Raw genomic sequence first — 17,765 nt, 5'->3', positions numbered from 1 at the left:
ATAATTCATCAATTAATTTACAAACATGAATAATAATTAACAAAATTTGAGGAGAGGAGGGTGAAGTGAGTTATTATGTTGATTTATACCTTTGGTATATACATTTATCATTTATAAAAAAATAAATTTTAAAAAATAGAGAGAAAGCTGATACGATTCACATTCTTTTGGTGGTTGCGCCATTGAAAAGTATCGGTAAGAGAAGGCCTATTCGAAGACACACTCGACCAACCACTACAAATCGTCGGCGCCCCTCCACTAGGATATGTTGTCGAGCTTCTACAACATGAGACGCATGCATGCTTAGACACCTCTATAACACTAAATAAAAAAGTGAAGATGATGAGGTTAAGGAGAGATGGTTATGATGAGATCTAGAATAATCCTCTCTAGGATCAAGCCTCATGGCTATAATTATATGAAGACAATGGATCAAACTTGAGTGTAGCCACGTGTCTGAGACGATGCTAAGAGGTCGACATCCTCAAAATAGTTTGTTTTAAAACAAAATAGGAGTCGCTACCAATCATATTTTTATTATTTGCCAACCTGTACGCCTATATACCAACTATATTATTTCCCAAATGTATTTCTTCTATTTCTTAATATTATTATTGTTATTATAAATTTGAGACAGAGGAAAGAACTAATCTTTATTTATGGATTTTATGGTTTAAATTTCATAAATACATAAAAATTCTCATTTTTTAAAAATTATTTTTAAACAAAATATATCAATAATTTTATATTTTAAAATGAGATTGAGTAGTGTTTTCTTTGAAATTCATTTAGATACATGAAATTTTCTGTTAGATGCCTATGATGGAGATTAAAATATCAAAGTTTGATATTTTAATATTTTTGAGGTAAATAAAAAATTATTAAATTCTATTTTTCTAATGGCTCTTGCCATCCATATAATTATCAATTCTTATTTTTATTGGATGTAAATTGATAACCATGGAATATTTTAAAAAAATCAAATAGAAAACTTTGTTTTGTAAACGTCTTTAATTTAGTTTAAATGATAAATTTTGGTAACCATTCTTATGGATGTTGTTCATATACGCAACTGACTCCCAAACTTTAAATGTGAATTTAAGTAGACCAATTTTTTTTGGTGACCAATTACACTTTAATATGATTGGTTGCGACTCCAAACATTTTATTTATTAAAGATTAAATGAACGAGGACATATGCTGCTACGTGTTGTGACAAATATTATAACTGAATTTGATCATAGATCATCAAACCCTTAGTAATAGTTAGGAATACAAATATCAAGAGTACTGGTTTTACTGAAATTAAATGTCTGAATTGATTTATATATAAAAATTTAGGAGTTTAATAATTAAGATTAGTGAATTCAATACAATTATTATTTTCAAGGCTACTTTAAGAGGTTAAATTGATATATAATTGGCTCGATTGTTATTTGGATTGACTCAACCTAATAAATAATTATTATTACATTTAGGAGAAAGACATTCTCTAATTTGGAGAGTTGGTTAGATGATGTTAGAGAGCAGATGATGTTAGAGAGCTTGCACATCCCAACATATCAATTATATGATCCTAGGAAATAATTTTGATAAAGAAAAACATATCAATTATATGATCCTAGGAAATAATTTTGATAAAGAAAGAGAAGTAACCAAAGAAGAAGGACAACATTTTGCTGAACAAAATGAACTCTTTTATTTAGAGAAATCCACTAAACAACTCAAAATATTTAGGAAGTTATATATAGCCACATATTTTTTTTAAGAAATTAAAAATTATTTTTTCTTAAACTCTTATAGTCAAAGTTGTTTAAAATAAAATTTAAAAATTTTTAAAAAACTATTATTAATTTAGGTGGTCTACAATTCTGATTATTGTTTTCAAAGTTCAGTAAATTTATAATATTATTTTTATTCATCGTTCAATTACAAAATCTGCCTTTTAATTTTATTTGATATTCCCTTTTATTCAATTGTTAGTTTGAAATCTAACTATACTAATGAAAATTGAAATAAAAATAAAAAATATATTCTTTTATTTTTTTTCCTTTCTTATTTAGTGATAACCAATAGTTGTTCTATAATGGACAAGATTGAGCTTAGGGTTATTGATTTTTAATGTCATTGATTTATATAATTTATTTTATTGTTTATTATTAATTAAACATAAATTATTATTATTATTATTATTATTATTATTATAATAATATGTGATTCATAAAATACATATGGTTTTATATTATAGTATTTATAGTTTGTTATTTGGAGTTAAAATTGATTGTGGTTATTTTACTATATGTAGTCATGTGAAATCAAGGTCGGCCGGGTCGAATCAAGACAAGCCGCATGTTGAAAGTTTATTCATGGGAATGGAATAAGGAAGATTAACATATTGAATAGTACATGTCGTAGCACATAATAAATTAAAATCAGTTGCACTTTTTTTACCTTTTCTTTAATGAAATTATGTAGTTACGTTATATTCCATATTTTTTGTTCTTTCAATAATGTAAAATTATTTTCCATCATTACAGATCGATTAAAAGTTATTTGTGCGTCTCAGCTTTAGTTTGTAAAGATTTAATGATATGTTCTTTCGATTTTGATTATTTTATTTTATACTTTTACCTTTGTGATAATTCAGTTTTTCACTTAAACAAATTCATTAAAACTAGACGTCATTATTTTAGGATGTGGATTTTATATTTTATATAAAAATATTGAAACTTTTTAGTTAGTTTATTAACGTGTTGCATAAGAAATCTTATTAAATATTAACCTTAGTTTTTATAATAGGAACTAAATTGTTACATAGTAAAGTCCAAAGGTTAACCAGTTACAAATTAGAAAATAGAAGGATCAAATCATTACATTACAAAACATGGTTTATGGACTAAATTGTTGCTTTCATAAAAGTTGTTAGAGTGGGTTTTTTTGTAACGTTCCAAATTAAGGCAATCTTATTCTTAATTATCTTTTAATTTTGACAATTGTTGAAATTATTTTGAGTGTTTGTTGGATTTAATTTTTGAAATCTTTGATTTGAAGAAATTGGAATTTAGTTAAAATAATTATATTTAATTATGTAAGGATATTTATTTTTTTAAAGATAAAGTGACATGATTGGAGAGAATATTTAAGGAGATTTGATGGGCTTTAAACAAAGAAAGAGAAGAAGTTGATTTATTTGAAAAAGAAATGGAAAAAAATGAAATAATAATAATTTTATTATTATCATTATTTTTCTTTTAAATAGGACTTCGGATGCACGTGTAACTATTCATCTTTCCCTACTAAGAAACCTTCACCTCCAACAAAACCCTAGCGGTCGAGCCGTGCGTGCGAACTCCAACCGCAAGCCGCATCTGAGCCACTTCCAACCTCAACTCGAATCCATCTCTGTCTTTCAAGCCGAGCCGCCTAGCCAGTTCTCCTCTAACCAAGTTATTTTGAGCCGCCAAACTTATTTTTAGCAATTTTTCACCACGGTAAACTTGGTTGGGTTTTGGTTAATGCCAAAAAAGATTAATTTTGAACCCTAAATAATCTAATTTTGGATTTTTTTTGTTGAATTTCAATTGGGTGTTAATTTTTCTTAAATTAAGGTTGAATTGGATCCGACCTCAATTTTGACTAGTTGAATCAACTCGATTTTTGGATCCTTAATTAACTGTTAATTAAGTTATTGTATTTAGTATTTTCCTTGTTATTTAGTACTTCATTATTATTTGGGAAACTTGGCTATTGCTCTTGGAACTTGTTAAGAGATTCTCCTACTGACATTCAAACTGAAGTAAAACTTTTCCATTATGCATTGATGTAGCTAAGATGCATAATGAGTTTATGATTATGATGACCAATAGTTATGACTGAGTTATGTTGGTGATGATATGATGTTAATGCATGAAATATTAATTCCATGATTTAGAATACTATGATTAATATTTATGTCGTGCTTATGATGTTATGTTATGTTACATGCTATGGATAAGGTGTATTGTTAGTTTCATCTATTTGATGATGTGATGTACCCACATGTTATGTTATGCTACATGTTATGGATAAGGTCCCTGTGTTCGGGAACCTACTAGTTTAGGGATACCATTTTACAGGACTCTAAAAAGTTAACAAACACTTAGCGGGACTAGTAGTAGATTCCTTACTGAATATATTTTTATACTCACTCTTAAATATTTAATTTTTCAAGGCAGACGTAAGGGCAAACTAAAGCTGCCGGATGTCAAGAAGTGATCATTGCGTGTAGGGAATATTTTTGCTTCAGCTTTATATTATTAGTTTTGATTTCAATATTTATGCATTTTTCTTTTTACTCTTTTAAATATAGATAGGGCCCGAACTAGGATTTTATATTTTAAAATTTGGTTTTACTTACATTTGTTTATTTATGATTTTAATGAGTATTTGAGGTTCTGATTATGAACATTTGTTTTATTTTTCCATTTTGATTTAAGAAGTTTTATTTTCCTTTAAGGACTAATGATCTTAGCTTAGTATAAAAAGTTGGGTTATTACATTTTTAACCATAAAAATTTTCTCGAACCTATAATTAATGAACATACGACTTATTGAATAAGGCCCAATGATGAATCGAACATGACAACTTTTTTACTTTTGAAATCGCCATGGCATCTCTCAAAGACTTATTGTAGTAATTTTTTTTCAATACAATAAATGCAAAATGGTTTTGAATTACCAATCTCTCAAGGATTAATGCGTCTATATGCTAGTTGATTGAATTATACTAGTTTTTTTCTTATTCTATTAAATAAGATTAAAATAAACTTCAGAACAAAAATCAAGTAAAGATTAAATATAATTAAAAAATAAATAATAAAATCCTAACTTGTCGATAATTTTGTCTCATTATCATTAGGTTGCACCCGATAACCAACAAGACTATCCTTGGTTTTGTTGATCGATGTGCATAACTAAGTGTTTAAGAGTTTTATAATTTATAATTTTACTTTTTACGTTTTAAAGTTTAGCTGATTAGTTGTGGGTCATACTTAAAGTATGCAGAAACAAATTGTACTACTTTATAAATATATATTTTTAAAGAAAATTTCTTTGTCTATACTATATATAAAAGGATGGAAGTGGATAAAATTTTTAGTCTCATTTTACCCTTTTATTATAACTTTTTTGTTTTGTTTTGGTGCCGATTTTGTCATTCACATAGTTTTAATATTTATGTCCATTTTTACATCAACAAGATAGAATTTAAGTCTCCTTAACTTTTCATCTTCTTATTATAACTTTTCTTAAAATTTTAAAATTTTCTCTCCAATTAATTATATCATTTAAATTTATCCAAATCCATTCACATTCCTATATATCCTTTTATCTTATATCTCTCAACTATTCACATTCTCTCATCTTATATTAACTCTTTCTTATATCTTTCAACCTTTCAAATTCTTCCTTTTCAAACCTTTGGGTATAAATATCTTATTCTTTGTTTTTATTTTCAATTATGTTCACAAGTCACAACAAAATGCTAGGGTGTAGAAGAAAAGTAAATCAAATTATACTTTTCTATTCTCTTTTTTTTTTTTTTGTCTATTTTTTATATAGAAATATGTTTGTGTATATTACATTTATAGGTTTCTTTTTAGTACACAACAAAAGTTGGGAAAACTTGAACTACCAACCTCGTGCTTGACATGTATATATATCTATGTTCTTTATGTTTAAATTATGTAATATTGAGAATTTTTTTTAATGTAACCCTGGGAATATTGCTCATGTTTTTATCTTCGTTTAATTTTTTTTATTAAAGTTATTATAAATTTTGAGATAGTATATTATGATATTTCTAAATTTATTATTCATTTTTCACGTATTACGATGTGAATATAAAAAAAATATAAATATGAGAATATTGAAATAACTGTTATAATTTTATAAAGTTAAGTTAAAACTATAATTTTTTCGTGTGTGATTTTTACGCACATCGCACGCATTGTTTACTAGTCTAAGAAAAAAGTTGTAAAATTAGTAGAGATGCAAAGATTCCAAATTTAAGACAAACTACACTTAATTAATGTTATGTTGACATAAATGAATTTATGTTCTGAGATCTGGCAACGAACACTTAACTCAATAAATTTTTTTTATTTTTTTATATGGATTCATATATGAATGAGTACATTCACTTGATGTGTAACCACCTACACAAAAACATAATAACACACCTAAACTCGAAGAGTCGTGTCACAAAGATTGAAGGATCTAATGAATAACCCCTTGCATCCAATGAGTTTTGGTCTAACGACATAAGGTTGCATCTATGTGGTTCAAACATTTCTCAAGAAACACCAATTGAAAAGTCATGTCCTAAAGATAGAATGACAAACTAGATATTGGCAAAAAAGTGTAGGGACAAAAGGGGAAGGTAAAAGTTATCCTACCTTCCCCACTTTTAATATAGTTAGTGTGGTGTGTATGTATGGGTTAAACAGAAAAATAAAAGCCATTGATATCCACCGGAAGTATATTCTCTGCCACCACGGGGGACACCCACCACCGCTTCTGCTGCCATGGGCCCTAGGCTCCACCTCCACAAGCCTACGGTTATCCACATTATTCGCGGCCACCGACGGCTTTACAGTTATGCTCTGCCCCACTAGGATACCGGCCAGCACCAAATGCTTCCACAAATTAGAAAAAAAAGTCGGAGTGATATTCTTGGAATGGGAGCAGGGTTGGTCGGAGGGCTTTTGCTTGGGGAATTGACCACAAATTAGAAAAAGAAATGGGAGGGCTTTTCCACAAGTATATCCTTCAAATATTAGACTCTTATGATTTATGATAGACCTCTGTCAAAATGTTTATATCACAACTTATTAGATGAGTAAACAAACTCAAGTGTGTTTCACCGATTTTTTGATATGTAGAAATCTGAATATATATTTTTTCTTTGTGAAATTTGGCTACAAAACATATATCTTGGTTATGCAGTAAGTAAGTATATTGTTAGCGATGTAGTAGGCATAAAGTAGGAATAGAATGCGTTTTGTGTGTTATCCATTTAAGTGGTTACTGTATGCAACGAAGCCTTAAGCTTAAATTACAACTTCTTATTATTTTTCCTACTCCATTCCGGAGGAAATCAGAAAATACACGAATGCGGAAGAAGCATGCTGCTCCGATCATTGCTCTGGGTTCCTTAACACATTTGTGAGAATTATAGTGATGCTACTTCTTTCTTCATAATATTTCTAAAAAGAAAGAACGAAAAGATTGGATTTTGGTTGATGATTACATTATATGGGCCCAGGCCCAAGTCAAAGCAGCACCTCATATGGTTAAGAGAAATTGAATTGGCTCAATGGCTATAAAAAGGCTGACTAATATAAAAAATTTTGACCTTGGAATAGTCCCTCCAATTAAGTTCCAAGTAAGACTGAATTGACATGTGTCTCTACTTAATTAATTATTCTACATCAATAAAAGTGACCTTAGTTATGTTTAAATTTATCATTTAAGATCTGTTTCGATCTAACATCCATCATATCACGTGGTTGCTACCCTTTTTTTGTTTGCTCTACCAAAGAATGCTTTTTAATATACACAATATGAGTAGATAGAGAATGAGGTTTCATTTGATATTTTGTGAACTCATTGTTTAATAAATTATTGAAAACTTTCTCCGTACATTAAATATTATATTTTTATGTAATTGAGTTTTTTTTCTAGAATCGATTGCTATATATTTCTCATGAGTGATTATATTAAATGATCAATAAACTCACAAATTTAGTTGGATAATATTTGTTATTTATAGTTGGTCAATTAGATGCTTTAAAACAAGAATAAGAACTTGTTTTTAAAGGACATAAATGCAAATATAAATCCCACTAGATTTTCATCCAACATGGTCGGATAAGTTTGTATTTATTTTCAAAGACATTTATTTTACTGTTATTTCAGTAAAGTAAGAGTAAACAATTCAAATAATAGGCTTTTTGATTACCGACATATATTCATATGTAAGTTGAATTATGTTCATTTATATTTTGACTACCGTCATCTTGTTGCTTATCTTTTTTTGAAAAAAAAAATGATATGGAGTTGTGAAAGTTTGTGCCAATTTTTTTTTTTGTTGGACACATTTTTTTCTTCTTCTTAATATTAATATTTGGAAAATTTTCTAATTATGGAGGTCCCTTTTTTTAGATATTGTACCATGGAAGGTGAGAGATGATATAACAATAGACTTTATACAAGTTCCAACCTAACTCTAGAATAATTTAGAACTATATTAAGGACAAGTTCCAACTTTATGTTTCATTAAATTCGAGTTAATGTTTTATTAGTATATGATTCTATTACATTTTATCACTCTACATTTTTCGAATCAAACCAATTAATTTTGTCATATCAATTATAAACTGCACAATCGTGGAACCCTAAACTAAACTTTAGATTTAATAAACCTAAGCAAAAATTTAAAATTGGAAGTGAAACATAATTGTCAACACTAGTGAGCAGTGCTACGAAAAGATTATTTCCTAAAAGAAGAAAAGTACTAAGGATAAGAATTGTATTATAACTCAAAATTTTATATACAAGACCCCCAAAAACATAAGATAAACTACGAATGGTCAAAAGCTCATATAAATTTGTTGAATGAAATTTATCAAAACTAATAAAGTGGTCACTCTTTTCACAAAGCAAAGTATATTTTACAAGCAGTTTATATGAAGTATCCACAAAGTCAGCGAATTACAAACGCATAGCTATCGACTCCCACTGTCTTCTAATCTAAACTAAGACCATTCGATACTATACTATACATTCTTCTCTTCTCCAAAACACATAAAAAAGGGAACTTCAAAGTGAAAATTATGCTCAAGATGCACAAAAATGGCTTCTTTTTCTTATTCAATGGTCATTTTGCAAAGAATCCACTGTTAAAGGCACTTCATTTTCTCCTTGCCAGCTCCAAACTATGTCTTTCAATGCGGGCCTCACGTCCTTCTCACAGAACTTGTCGTATTCCAAAGTGTCGCCGGCCGACTTCGAGAACTCTACCACTGCCAGCTCCGGGGCCACCTCGTGAACCTCTGCGGTCACTGTCAACTTCCCTTTCCTCCCCTCCTCCTTGGCCTGCAGTCTCACCTTGAACTCCCTTAGGTTAGTAGCTTTGAAGTTGAGCTTCACGGCCAGAGATTGAAGCTTGGCTATAATGGCTGAAGCAGGGCATTTTGAAGTGAAAATAGAGCCTTGTTTCTTCTTGCTTTCAAACAAACTAGACAAGTCAAAACCAGAGGACATTGAGGAAATGAATTCAAATGCATTGTAAAAAGGAGGAGAAGATGACAACAACTTGGGATTAGCCAATTCAGAGAATTCATTGTTGAATTCATCTTTCTCAAGGAATGAAACTGGCTTTGTGAAGCCCTCTTGAAACCAAGGACTATGCATTATCTCAACCATTGAAGCTCTCTTTTGAGGATCAACAACCAGAAGCTTAGACACCATTTCCTTGGCTTCTGAAGAAAACCATGGAGGAAACTCAAACTCCGCCTTGAAAATCTTCCTATACAACTTCATCGCATTATCAGCTCGAAATGGCAAAGTCCCAGCAAGCAACACAAACAAAATCACCCCACAAGACCAAATATCCGCCTTGGCGCCATCGTATCCTCTCTTTCTGAGCACCTCAGGCGCCACATAAGCCGGAGTTCCACACCGTGTGTGAAGCAAACCATCAATCCGGAGCTGCTCCGGCAGCGCAGAGAGGCCAAAATCAGAAACCTTCAAATTCCCATTCTGGTCAAGAAGGAGATTCTCAGGCTTCAAATCATGGTGAGAGACACCACGGCTATGGCAAAAGTCCACGGCAGAGATAAGCTGTTGAAAATAATTTCTTGCTCCATCCTCAGTCAATTTCCCTTGTTGAGACAACTTCACAAACAGTTCGCCTCCATTAACATACTCCATCACAAAATACACCTTCGATTTCGTCGCCATAACTTCTTTCAATTCCACAATATGAGGATGACGAACCAACCCCATAACAGAAATTTCTCGCCGGATTTGCTCAAGAAGCCCCTCTTTCTTCACCCTGTCCTTGAGAATCACTTTAATGGCAACACTCTCGTGGGTCATCACGTTTCTTCCATAGTAGACCTTCGCAAAGGTCCCTTTCCCCAAAAGCCGACCCATTTCATATTTCCCAAAAAGAACATTCCTAACCTGCGCCGCCTCACCCGCCATGTCCGAATTATGTTCGAGAAAGAGTAAAAAGAGAGTTTGGAACAAGGAGTCTGAACATTGATAAGAAAATAGGAAGTGGGTGGATGAGTGAGGTGAGGGGGAGAGAGAGGGGGATTGGATAATGAAAAGAAAGAGGAGAAGATTTGAAAGAGGGAAGCAATGAGGTCCAGGAAAGACATTGAAGATTGAAGAAGAAGGAGGGATTAAGTTTGTTTAATTTTGGCGTTTGTTGAAGTGGGCTATCACAAATCGCAATCCGGCACATAGAAATATCTACGTTTTTTCTTTTTTCTTTTTTCTTTTTTTTGCTATTTTAAATAATCCAGAATATTTCTCCCTATCATCGTTTGACACGTCGCCCTTTGTGGGTCCAAAAACGCAAACACCGATCCAGTTATTAAATATTTGATTTTATTCAGTTTAAAGCAAAGCTTTCTGATTATCTTTTGGATTTTATACTTTATCTAATAAATAAAAAAAAAAAAACTCTTCAAATTTTCAACAAACACCATTGTCCCCATCTTTTCTTTCTCATTCTGATTGATTGGACTACTTCCACATTATTCTTAATTAAACATTTTCATTGAATTCTACTTTTAAAGTGTAGTGTAGTGTAGTGTAGTGTGTACTCCAGTTCAATGGAATCAACCACACTCTAAACTAAAAAAATTTATCATTCAAATTCTATATATTTTTATAGAGTATGAAATTTTAATATTAGTTTATAAATATTTTCAACAATTTATTATTTACAATAATTTTTCAAACTATTTTATTACTATTTTTCTTTTAAAAATACATAATAGATATTCAAAAATAAATAACCTACACTTTTTTTGATGAAATATTTTTATATTTCAAATTTTATAGAACAAAAAAAAAAAAACATAAAATATGATCAAACATGAACAAAAGACAAAAAAGGCATAAAACTATTATAAAATTCAATCCATCCTTTTGAATAATAAAGGAGAAGACAATAAGCAATAAACCACAAACAAAAGTATTAGCAAAGGGCTTTTAAACTTGAGATTAACTCCATAATTTTAGTTATTGTAATATTGGTCATAAGCTTTATCTTCATTGTAGGTAGGTATAGCAAACTAAATTCGACGTCTGACTTTTGTAAAACATCAAACTATGAGCTAACCTGAAGTACATAAACATATATAAAACACAAGTTCTCAATATAATTTAGTATCCAAATTCAAAGACTAAGAGGGTAAAGACAAAAACTTCTATTCGATCACGAACAAACAAAAACTTTTATTACACATAAAATAGATAAATATATAGATATGAAAACCTGATATTGGGGCCAACAGTATGTTTCCAAATTGGTGTAGCCAATTGTGCAAGTTGAGCATGAAATCTCTTGGAATTCCTTACTATATCGCAATCACTCTTCTCTTTACTCTCTTTCTCTCTATGGTTAAAAAGAAAATAATAATAAAGTATGTGTGCCCCCACATTTTGAATCAAAACCAGTGGTAGCTCCCTTGTTTTGGTTTATAAAACTTTCAAAGTTCCAAAGAGAGACACAATTCTGATCATCATGAGGTTATTATAGATCAACATATGTGATTCTTTCACAAATTTGAAAATTTATGTAGTTTTTACATGAATTTATTCTGTAATCATGAAAATAAAATTTACATAAATCACCGCCAAATACAAATACTTTTTACATTTTTAGAAAATTAACCATGGACAAGTGTTTATTGCTTTAAATGTATATATATATATATATATATATATATATATATATATATAATTTCATTCCTTTGTTGTGGACGAGTTTAAATACAAATATTATTTAAATTTTTACAATTTAAGAATTTTAAATTTTTGAAAATTAGAATCGACAAATTTCATTTTACGTGTAAATTTTTCGCTTTTATTATTTATTTTAAAATTATATTCAATTTAGTACCAGTTTAATTCTAGTTTTTAAAATTATAACTAATAAATTTTAAATTTTAAATTTTAACTCCAATATGTCTCTTTGAGATTATCCGGTAGATATATAGAATTTCAATAATCTAGAATTTAAAAATCTCATAATATAAAAAATGTTTAGAAATAAATCGTTGTATTAGATAGATCTTAAAATTTAAAATTTGTAACTAACAATTATATTATTTTTATGAGAAAAAAAAATGTATGAGACAAATTATTCAAATCAAGATGTCATTGATCTAGTGTATCTTTCAAAGTTTCATAACTATATACAACACAAATTTAAAACATAATAAACTAAAATTTTAAATTTATGTAAAATTTTAGATTGACTACTATTCATATGCTAATTTGTTAGGTTCGTTTTAGCAACATGATATGGTTTGGGTATAATCAATATATTTAAAATTATATCTACGTGAACTTATGTCTTCCTTACATAAAATCTTGAATACACCGCTGTCCACGTTAATTTCATTTGAAACATATCACATAACACTTATAATTGTTTTCGTTAAAGTATTAAATTATCACTACTAAATTAAAAGAAAACAAACAAATTCTAGATAAATACCTTTTTTAAAAAAAAAAAAGAAATAATAAAGTTTATTACAAATTTTGCTATAACTAAAAACGTTATATATATAAAAGTCATAAAAAAATTTGACATTATAGAGATTTTTTTAATATAAAATCGATGTATATAATTCTTGCCATGTCGGATTTGCTTTCCGACATAAAGATATTAGATAAATTGAATTGTTTTCCTTTTCTTAAAAAAAAAAAGTTGAATTGTTTTCCCTAAAGTTTATTAGAATTTTATAAATTTATAAAACTGTTGCCGAAATTAGAAGAAAATAATTAAAATCCAGTTCATTTTCTTAAAACAAAATGCTTAGCTCCAAAAGAAGAAGAATAATGGAAAGAAAAAAAGAAAGGTTTTGATTTGACAAAAAGCTAATCCTACAAAGAAGTCATTATATAAGATATTTTGAAGCTAAAATCAGTTTTTTCTCAATTAATAATGTTGATGATCAAACCATATAAAATGTAGACAAAATATGGAAAGTTTTTAGAACAATTTGTAAATATTGGTCGTAAATTTATGTTTGTTGTATTGTGTCCCATAGGAAATGAAACCGCTAACACAATTCTTCTATTATTCTTATGTTTGAGTTTGGTGTTTTTAATCAAAATTTGATTGGTTTATTAGAGATGCAGTGTATGTCTAGATATACCACAAAGTGTGTCAATCATAATAATTATGAACCAGTAATATCTTCTTCCTCAAATCATCTTGAAGCTTTTTACATTACATGTGAAGGGATTCATAGACTTAGTTGAACTAATTACATCAATTAATCAAGTGGTATTAATTTGACTATAGAAAATATTGAAATAATATTTTAGAGAAAGTAAATTAGGTTGTCAACGAGTCACTGCAAAAGTCCTGCCATAGATAAGTATAAAATTATAACCACTTCACTAATGTTGGTTAGTAAAAATATCTCTTTGGGGACGCATTGCATCCCAAACGTTGAAAACTTGTATATTACATATGTATATTACTTTATCACTTGTGTTTTATTAGAAATTATAGCCCTTCTCTCGAGAGGTAAAAAAAAAAGTTGTTTCTTTGTTTCTCCGTTTTTTCGATTTGTTTTTATAGATTTTTCATTTTTTAAGGCATTTTCAAATATAAGGTAATGAATCAAAATATTTACAATAATATAATAAAATTTCAGATTATATCAATGATAGATATTGATAGACAAATATCAAACAAACACCTAATTATTATACCTTTGTAATATTTTAAGATCAAAGTTTGGAGTGTCATCATTCCACTTTGGAGAATGCCTAGTAGCTTTGTTTGGAGACACTTTTTTTTTCTTTTTTCTTTTTTCTTTTTTCTTTTTTCTTTTTATTTTTTGTCTTTTTTGGACTTTTTGCATTCCCTAAAATTTTCTTGGTTGGTTTTGTTCGCCTCTTCTCAACAATAAACTCATACCTATTTTCAACTGCAACCTTTGGTCCATATGTGTTTTTGTACTATTTTTTAGCGTCTTTTCAATAACCTGAAATCATAAAATAAAAAATTACACGACATCTATAAGTAAGGTAAATAAAGCTTGTCATTTATACTATCAATAATACAAGTTATCATGAATAGTATGTTATCAGTGATTATAACTGATAGGATGCTAATCCTATCTCTTTTCTTTGTTCATTTAGGCTAAAAACAAACAATCACATATCTACCATTAGATAGTATTAGTGAGATCCTTCTACCATTAGCAATATTATTGGTAGAAGATATTAGTGATATCAATTGATAACACATTTTTCAAATTGAAAGTTAGTATACTCTTCAGTGACTATCATCATTGATAGAAGTTATTGATGATAGTCGATATCAATGAAGACATGAATAATGTTTAATTGTGTATTCTTTTTCTTTGAGATTTTATAGTATTTTAAAGGAATTATAAAAAATGATATAATTTACACAATATTTACACTCTATAAAAAAATTGCATGGAGTAAGATTTTATCTTTTGATAGAATTTTGTCGTGAAGCATAAATATTTTTTTCTATGATGGTTTTAACAAACGTGTTTTGTAAATTAGTCTTGTTTTTTAGATATTATTTTACTTGCCGAACACAACAATGGATTTTAACTACTTTATATCTATTTGTTTTTCTTATTTATTGAAAAATATTCCCATGGAAATTTCTATTTATTTTAATTACTTTATATTTACGGTTTAAGAGGGATTATTTTGCTATAATTAAAGTAATTAAGTATATAACAATTTTTTTAAAAATTGCAAATATAGCAAAGTCTATCGGTAATAAACTTTTATGATCTATCATTCATAGACCATTATTTGCAAGTGATAGACTCTATCATTTAAAGATTTTGACAGATTTTACTATATTTATAATTTTTTACAAAATATTATTATATGTTATGAAATAAAAAACAATGAAACAACAAAAAAGAAGAATAGAGAAGAGAGAGAAGAAGGGAAGACAAATAAACTCAATTGTGGTGTGTATACAAATGATCTCACAACCTCTATTTATAGGGTTGTGAGAATAATGGTTACAAAACCAAACATAAATAGGGGACAGGAAAGTTATAGAAATTGATGGGGGAGGTTATTGGATAAATTTGTAACCGAAGGAGGATATGAACATCTAATAATAATATGTAGAATATTCATAATACTCCCCTTTAGATGTCCATATTATATAAAATAAATGCCTCGTTAAAACCTTACTAGGAAAAAAACCCGGTGGGAAAAAATCCTAATGAAGGAAAAAGAGTACATCGTTTTATATACTTTAATAATTGTCACATTAAAAACATTGCTACGAAGACCCAATGGAAAAAACCATAGTCAAGAAAGAATGCAATATTTTTTACTCCCTCTCATGAGTACATCATTTGAATTCTCTAAGTTGTCACATTTCAATGTTATGCTTAAGCTTTTTAAATGTCGGAGTGGCAATTGCCTTTGTAAATAAGTCTACCAGGTTGTTTTTTGAAGAATTTTGTTGAATATTAATGTCATCATTTGATGCTTTGTCTTCATAGAAGAACACTATTGGCTAGTCTTGTACATCATCAATATCGCATGATTTAAAGTAGTTGTTCTGATATGCTTCATAAGCTGCCATAATATAAAAAATCTTCTATATGTACTAAGTAACTCGTGTAAGATCTAGCTCGCATGGGTTAGATAAATAACTTGCTTCATAATCAACTAGATCACAATTAGATCTATTGTAATAAAATAAATTACAGTTAGCTAATAATTATAAAATTAAACATAACATAGTTTAATTCTACTTCAATATTTTTGGAGAAATATTATTTTTATGTAACAAAATTACTAAAGATATTACACAGATAGTGGATAAACTAGTAAAGATATAAGTGCACTTATTTCTCAAAATTATGGTTCTTTGAGGCCTCAAGATCTTCATTATCTTTCTGATACCAGATGATATAATTTTTTTTTCCACATAGCCAAGTGAATGAACCACCCTAGGAAAGTTTAATGATATAACTAGTTCAACTTCATTTACTTTATGTTTTATTTACAAGTTAAGACAAAACGTATAATCACAAATTCTTTTTAGAGAACTTATATTGTCTTTAAAATCTCTTCAGGAGTTTCTACTTAAATCATCAAATTGGACAAATAGGGTTATTTTTATACCCAGCTCGTATCAACAAAAATGTAATAAGAGATGATGATGTTTGTCTGGAATATTTTATAACTCTCTTATTATTGAATCGTATGATTTTATAAACTTTAATCCTTCAGGGACAGAATTATTAATAAATTTATGTATAACGACTACATCCATAAGGTGTATGTTAAGTTTTGCATATACACTAAGATATGTTAGATATCTCATGTTATTGTATCCACCATAGGAGACTATGTATCTCTCGCGTAACCAATACCAGTTCTTTGCAATAATTATTATGGAACCTGTCCCACTTTCTATTTGTTTTTCTTACAAATACTTTACTTGTATTCTGCATGTTTGACATTCTCTAAATGTCTAACTAGTTCTCACAATTTGAAACATATAAGTTTATTTTGGTTAGATTGTTTCTTTTCACATAAGCCAATCATTTATGTGTTGTCGCAACATTGTTCAATATGTCTAAGTACATATTACTTATTTTCATAAATAATATCATGAGCAACATTGTATGCAAAAGTGTTGTCAAGTTATTTAAGTATGGTTTCATTTCTTGTCATGACATATAATTTTATCGAGATCTCTTTACTATCCTTATTTACTTTAAGATTCTTATGAGTATATTCAGGATTTCTTCTAGAATATCTTTATTCTTAATTGAGCATCAATTGACTATTTCTTCTTCAAGGATCTTTCTCTTTGGAACTCATATTTGTCTATCATGCTTCAAGCGTGTAGTATTGACAACTTGTTGCACTAGGATATCATTCTTAGATGATATCTTTGTAATTACTACAACTCGGTCACTTTCTTACAATTATAAATGTTCTGTAAATGCATCTACATTTGATTTGATATCATTTTATTCCAAATGAGATATCTTTTGAACTTCTAGTTCAAAGTAATTTGTATGATGATCAAAATGAGATAATACTTATGCATTTCATTCAATTTATTTTTCCAACATTTTCTTAATTTCTCCCCCTAATGTTGGAAAAATTGTCTCATTAATGAGAACTAGCAAATTGCATGGTAAATATATCATCCATCTGAAGTTTAATTGTTCCATCATCTTAAACATGATCTCATACAGATCTAGAGGCTTTTCTATTCAAACATAAGCTACAAGACGTTCGTTCACTTATCTCAATCAATTATCAAATGTTTGGGATGCAAACTCACTAGCATTCTTAAATCAAAACAATAAGTATATCTATGACCATCAAAAGGATGCACCAACAAGAATTAATAAACCATGAATCTCTTCCCAAAAGCATAAGAGTTTTAATTTCAATTTTCGTTGGTGAGAGTTTGATAATTAACCTCTTGA

At 28.7% G+C, this 17,765-nt stretch overlaps 1 protein-coding gene across 1 annotated transcript; it reads right to left on the bottom strand.

Annotated features, from left to right (window-relative positions):
- Positions 1-8,661: 8,661 nt before the first annotated feature.
- LOC103502821 (CBL-interacting serine/threonine-protein kinase 25-like) lies at positions 8,662-10,483 on the bottom strand. The gene has a single exon (XM_008466931.3). The coding sequence runs from the start codon at positions 10,246-10,248 to the stop codon at positions 8,911-8,913; it is 1,338 nt and encodes a 445-aa protein (XP_008465153.2). The 5' UTR covers positions 10,249-10,483; the 3' UTR covers positions 8,662-8,910.
- Between the last annotated feature and the right edge of the window lie 7,282 nt (positions 10,484-17,765).

This window comes from Cucumis melo, chromosome 4 (genome assembly GCF_025177605.1).
Source record: "Cucumis melo cultivar AY chromosome 4, USDA_Cmelo_AY_1.0, whole genome shotgun sequence".
Lineage (NCBI taxonomy): Eukaryota > Viridiplantae > Streptophyta > Magnoliopsida > Cucurbitales > Cucurbitaceae > Cucumis > Cucumis melo.
The sequence above is the reverse complement of the archived record's forward strand: the minus strand, read 5'-3'. Positions and strand labels throughout refer to the sequence as shown.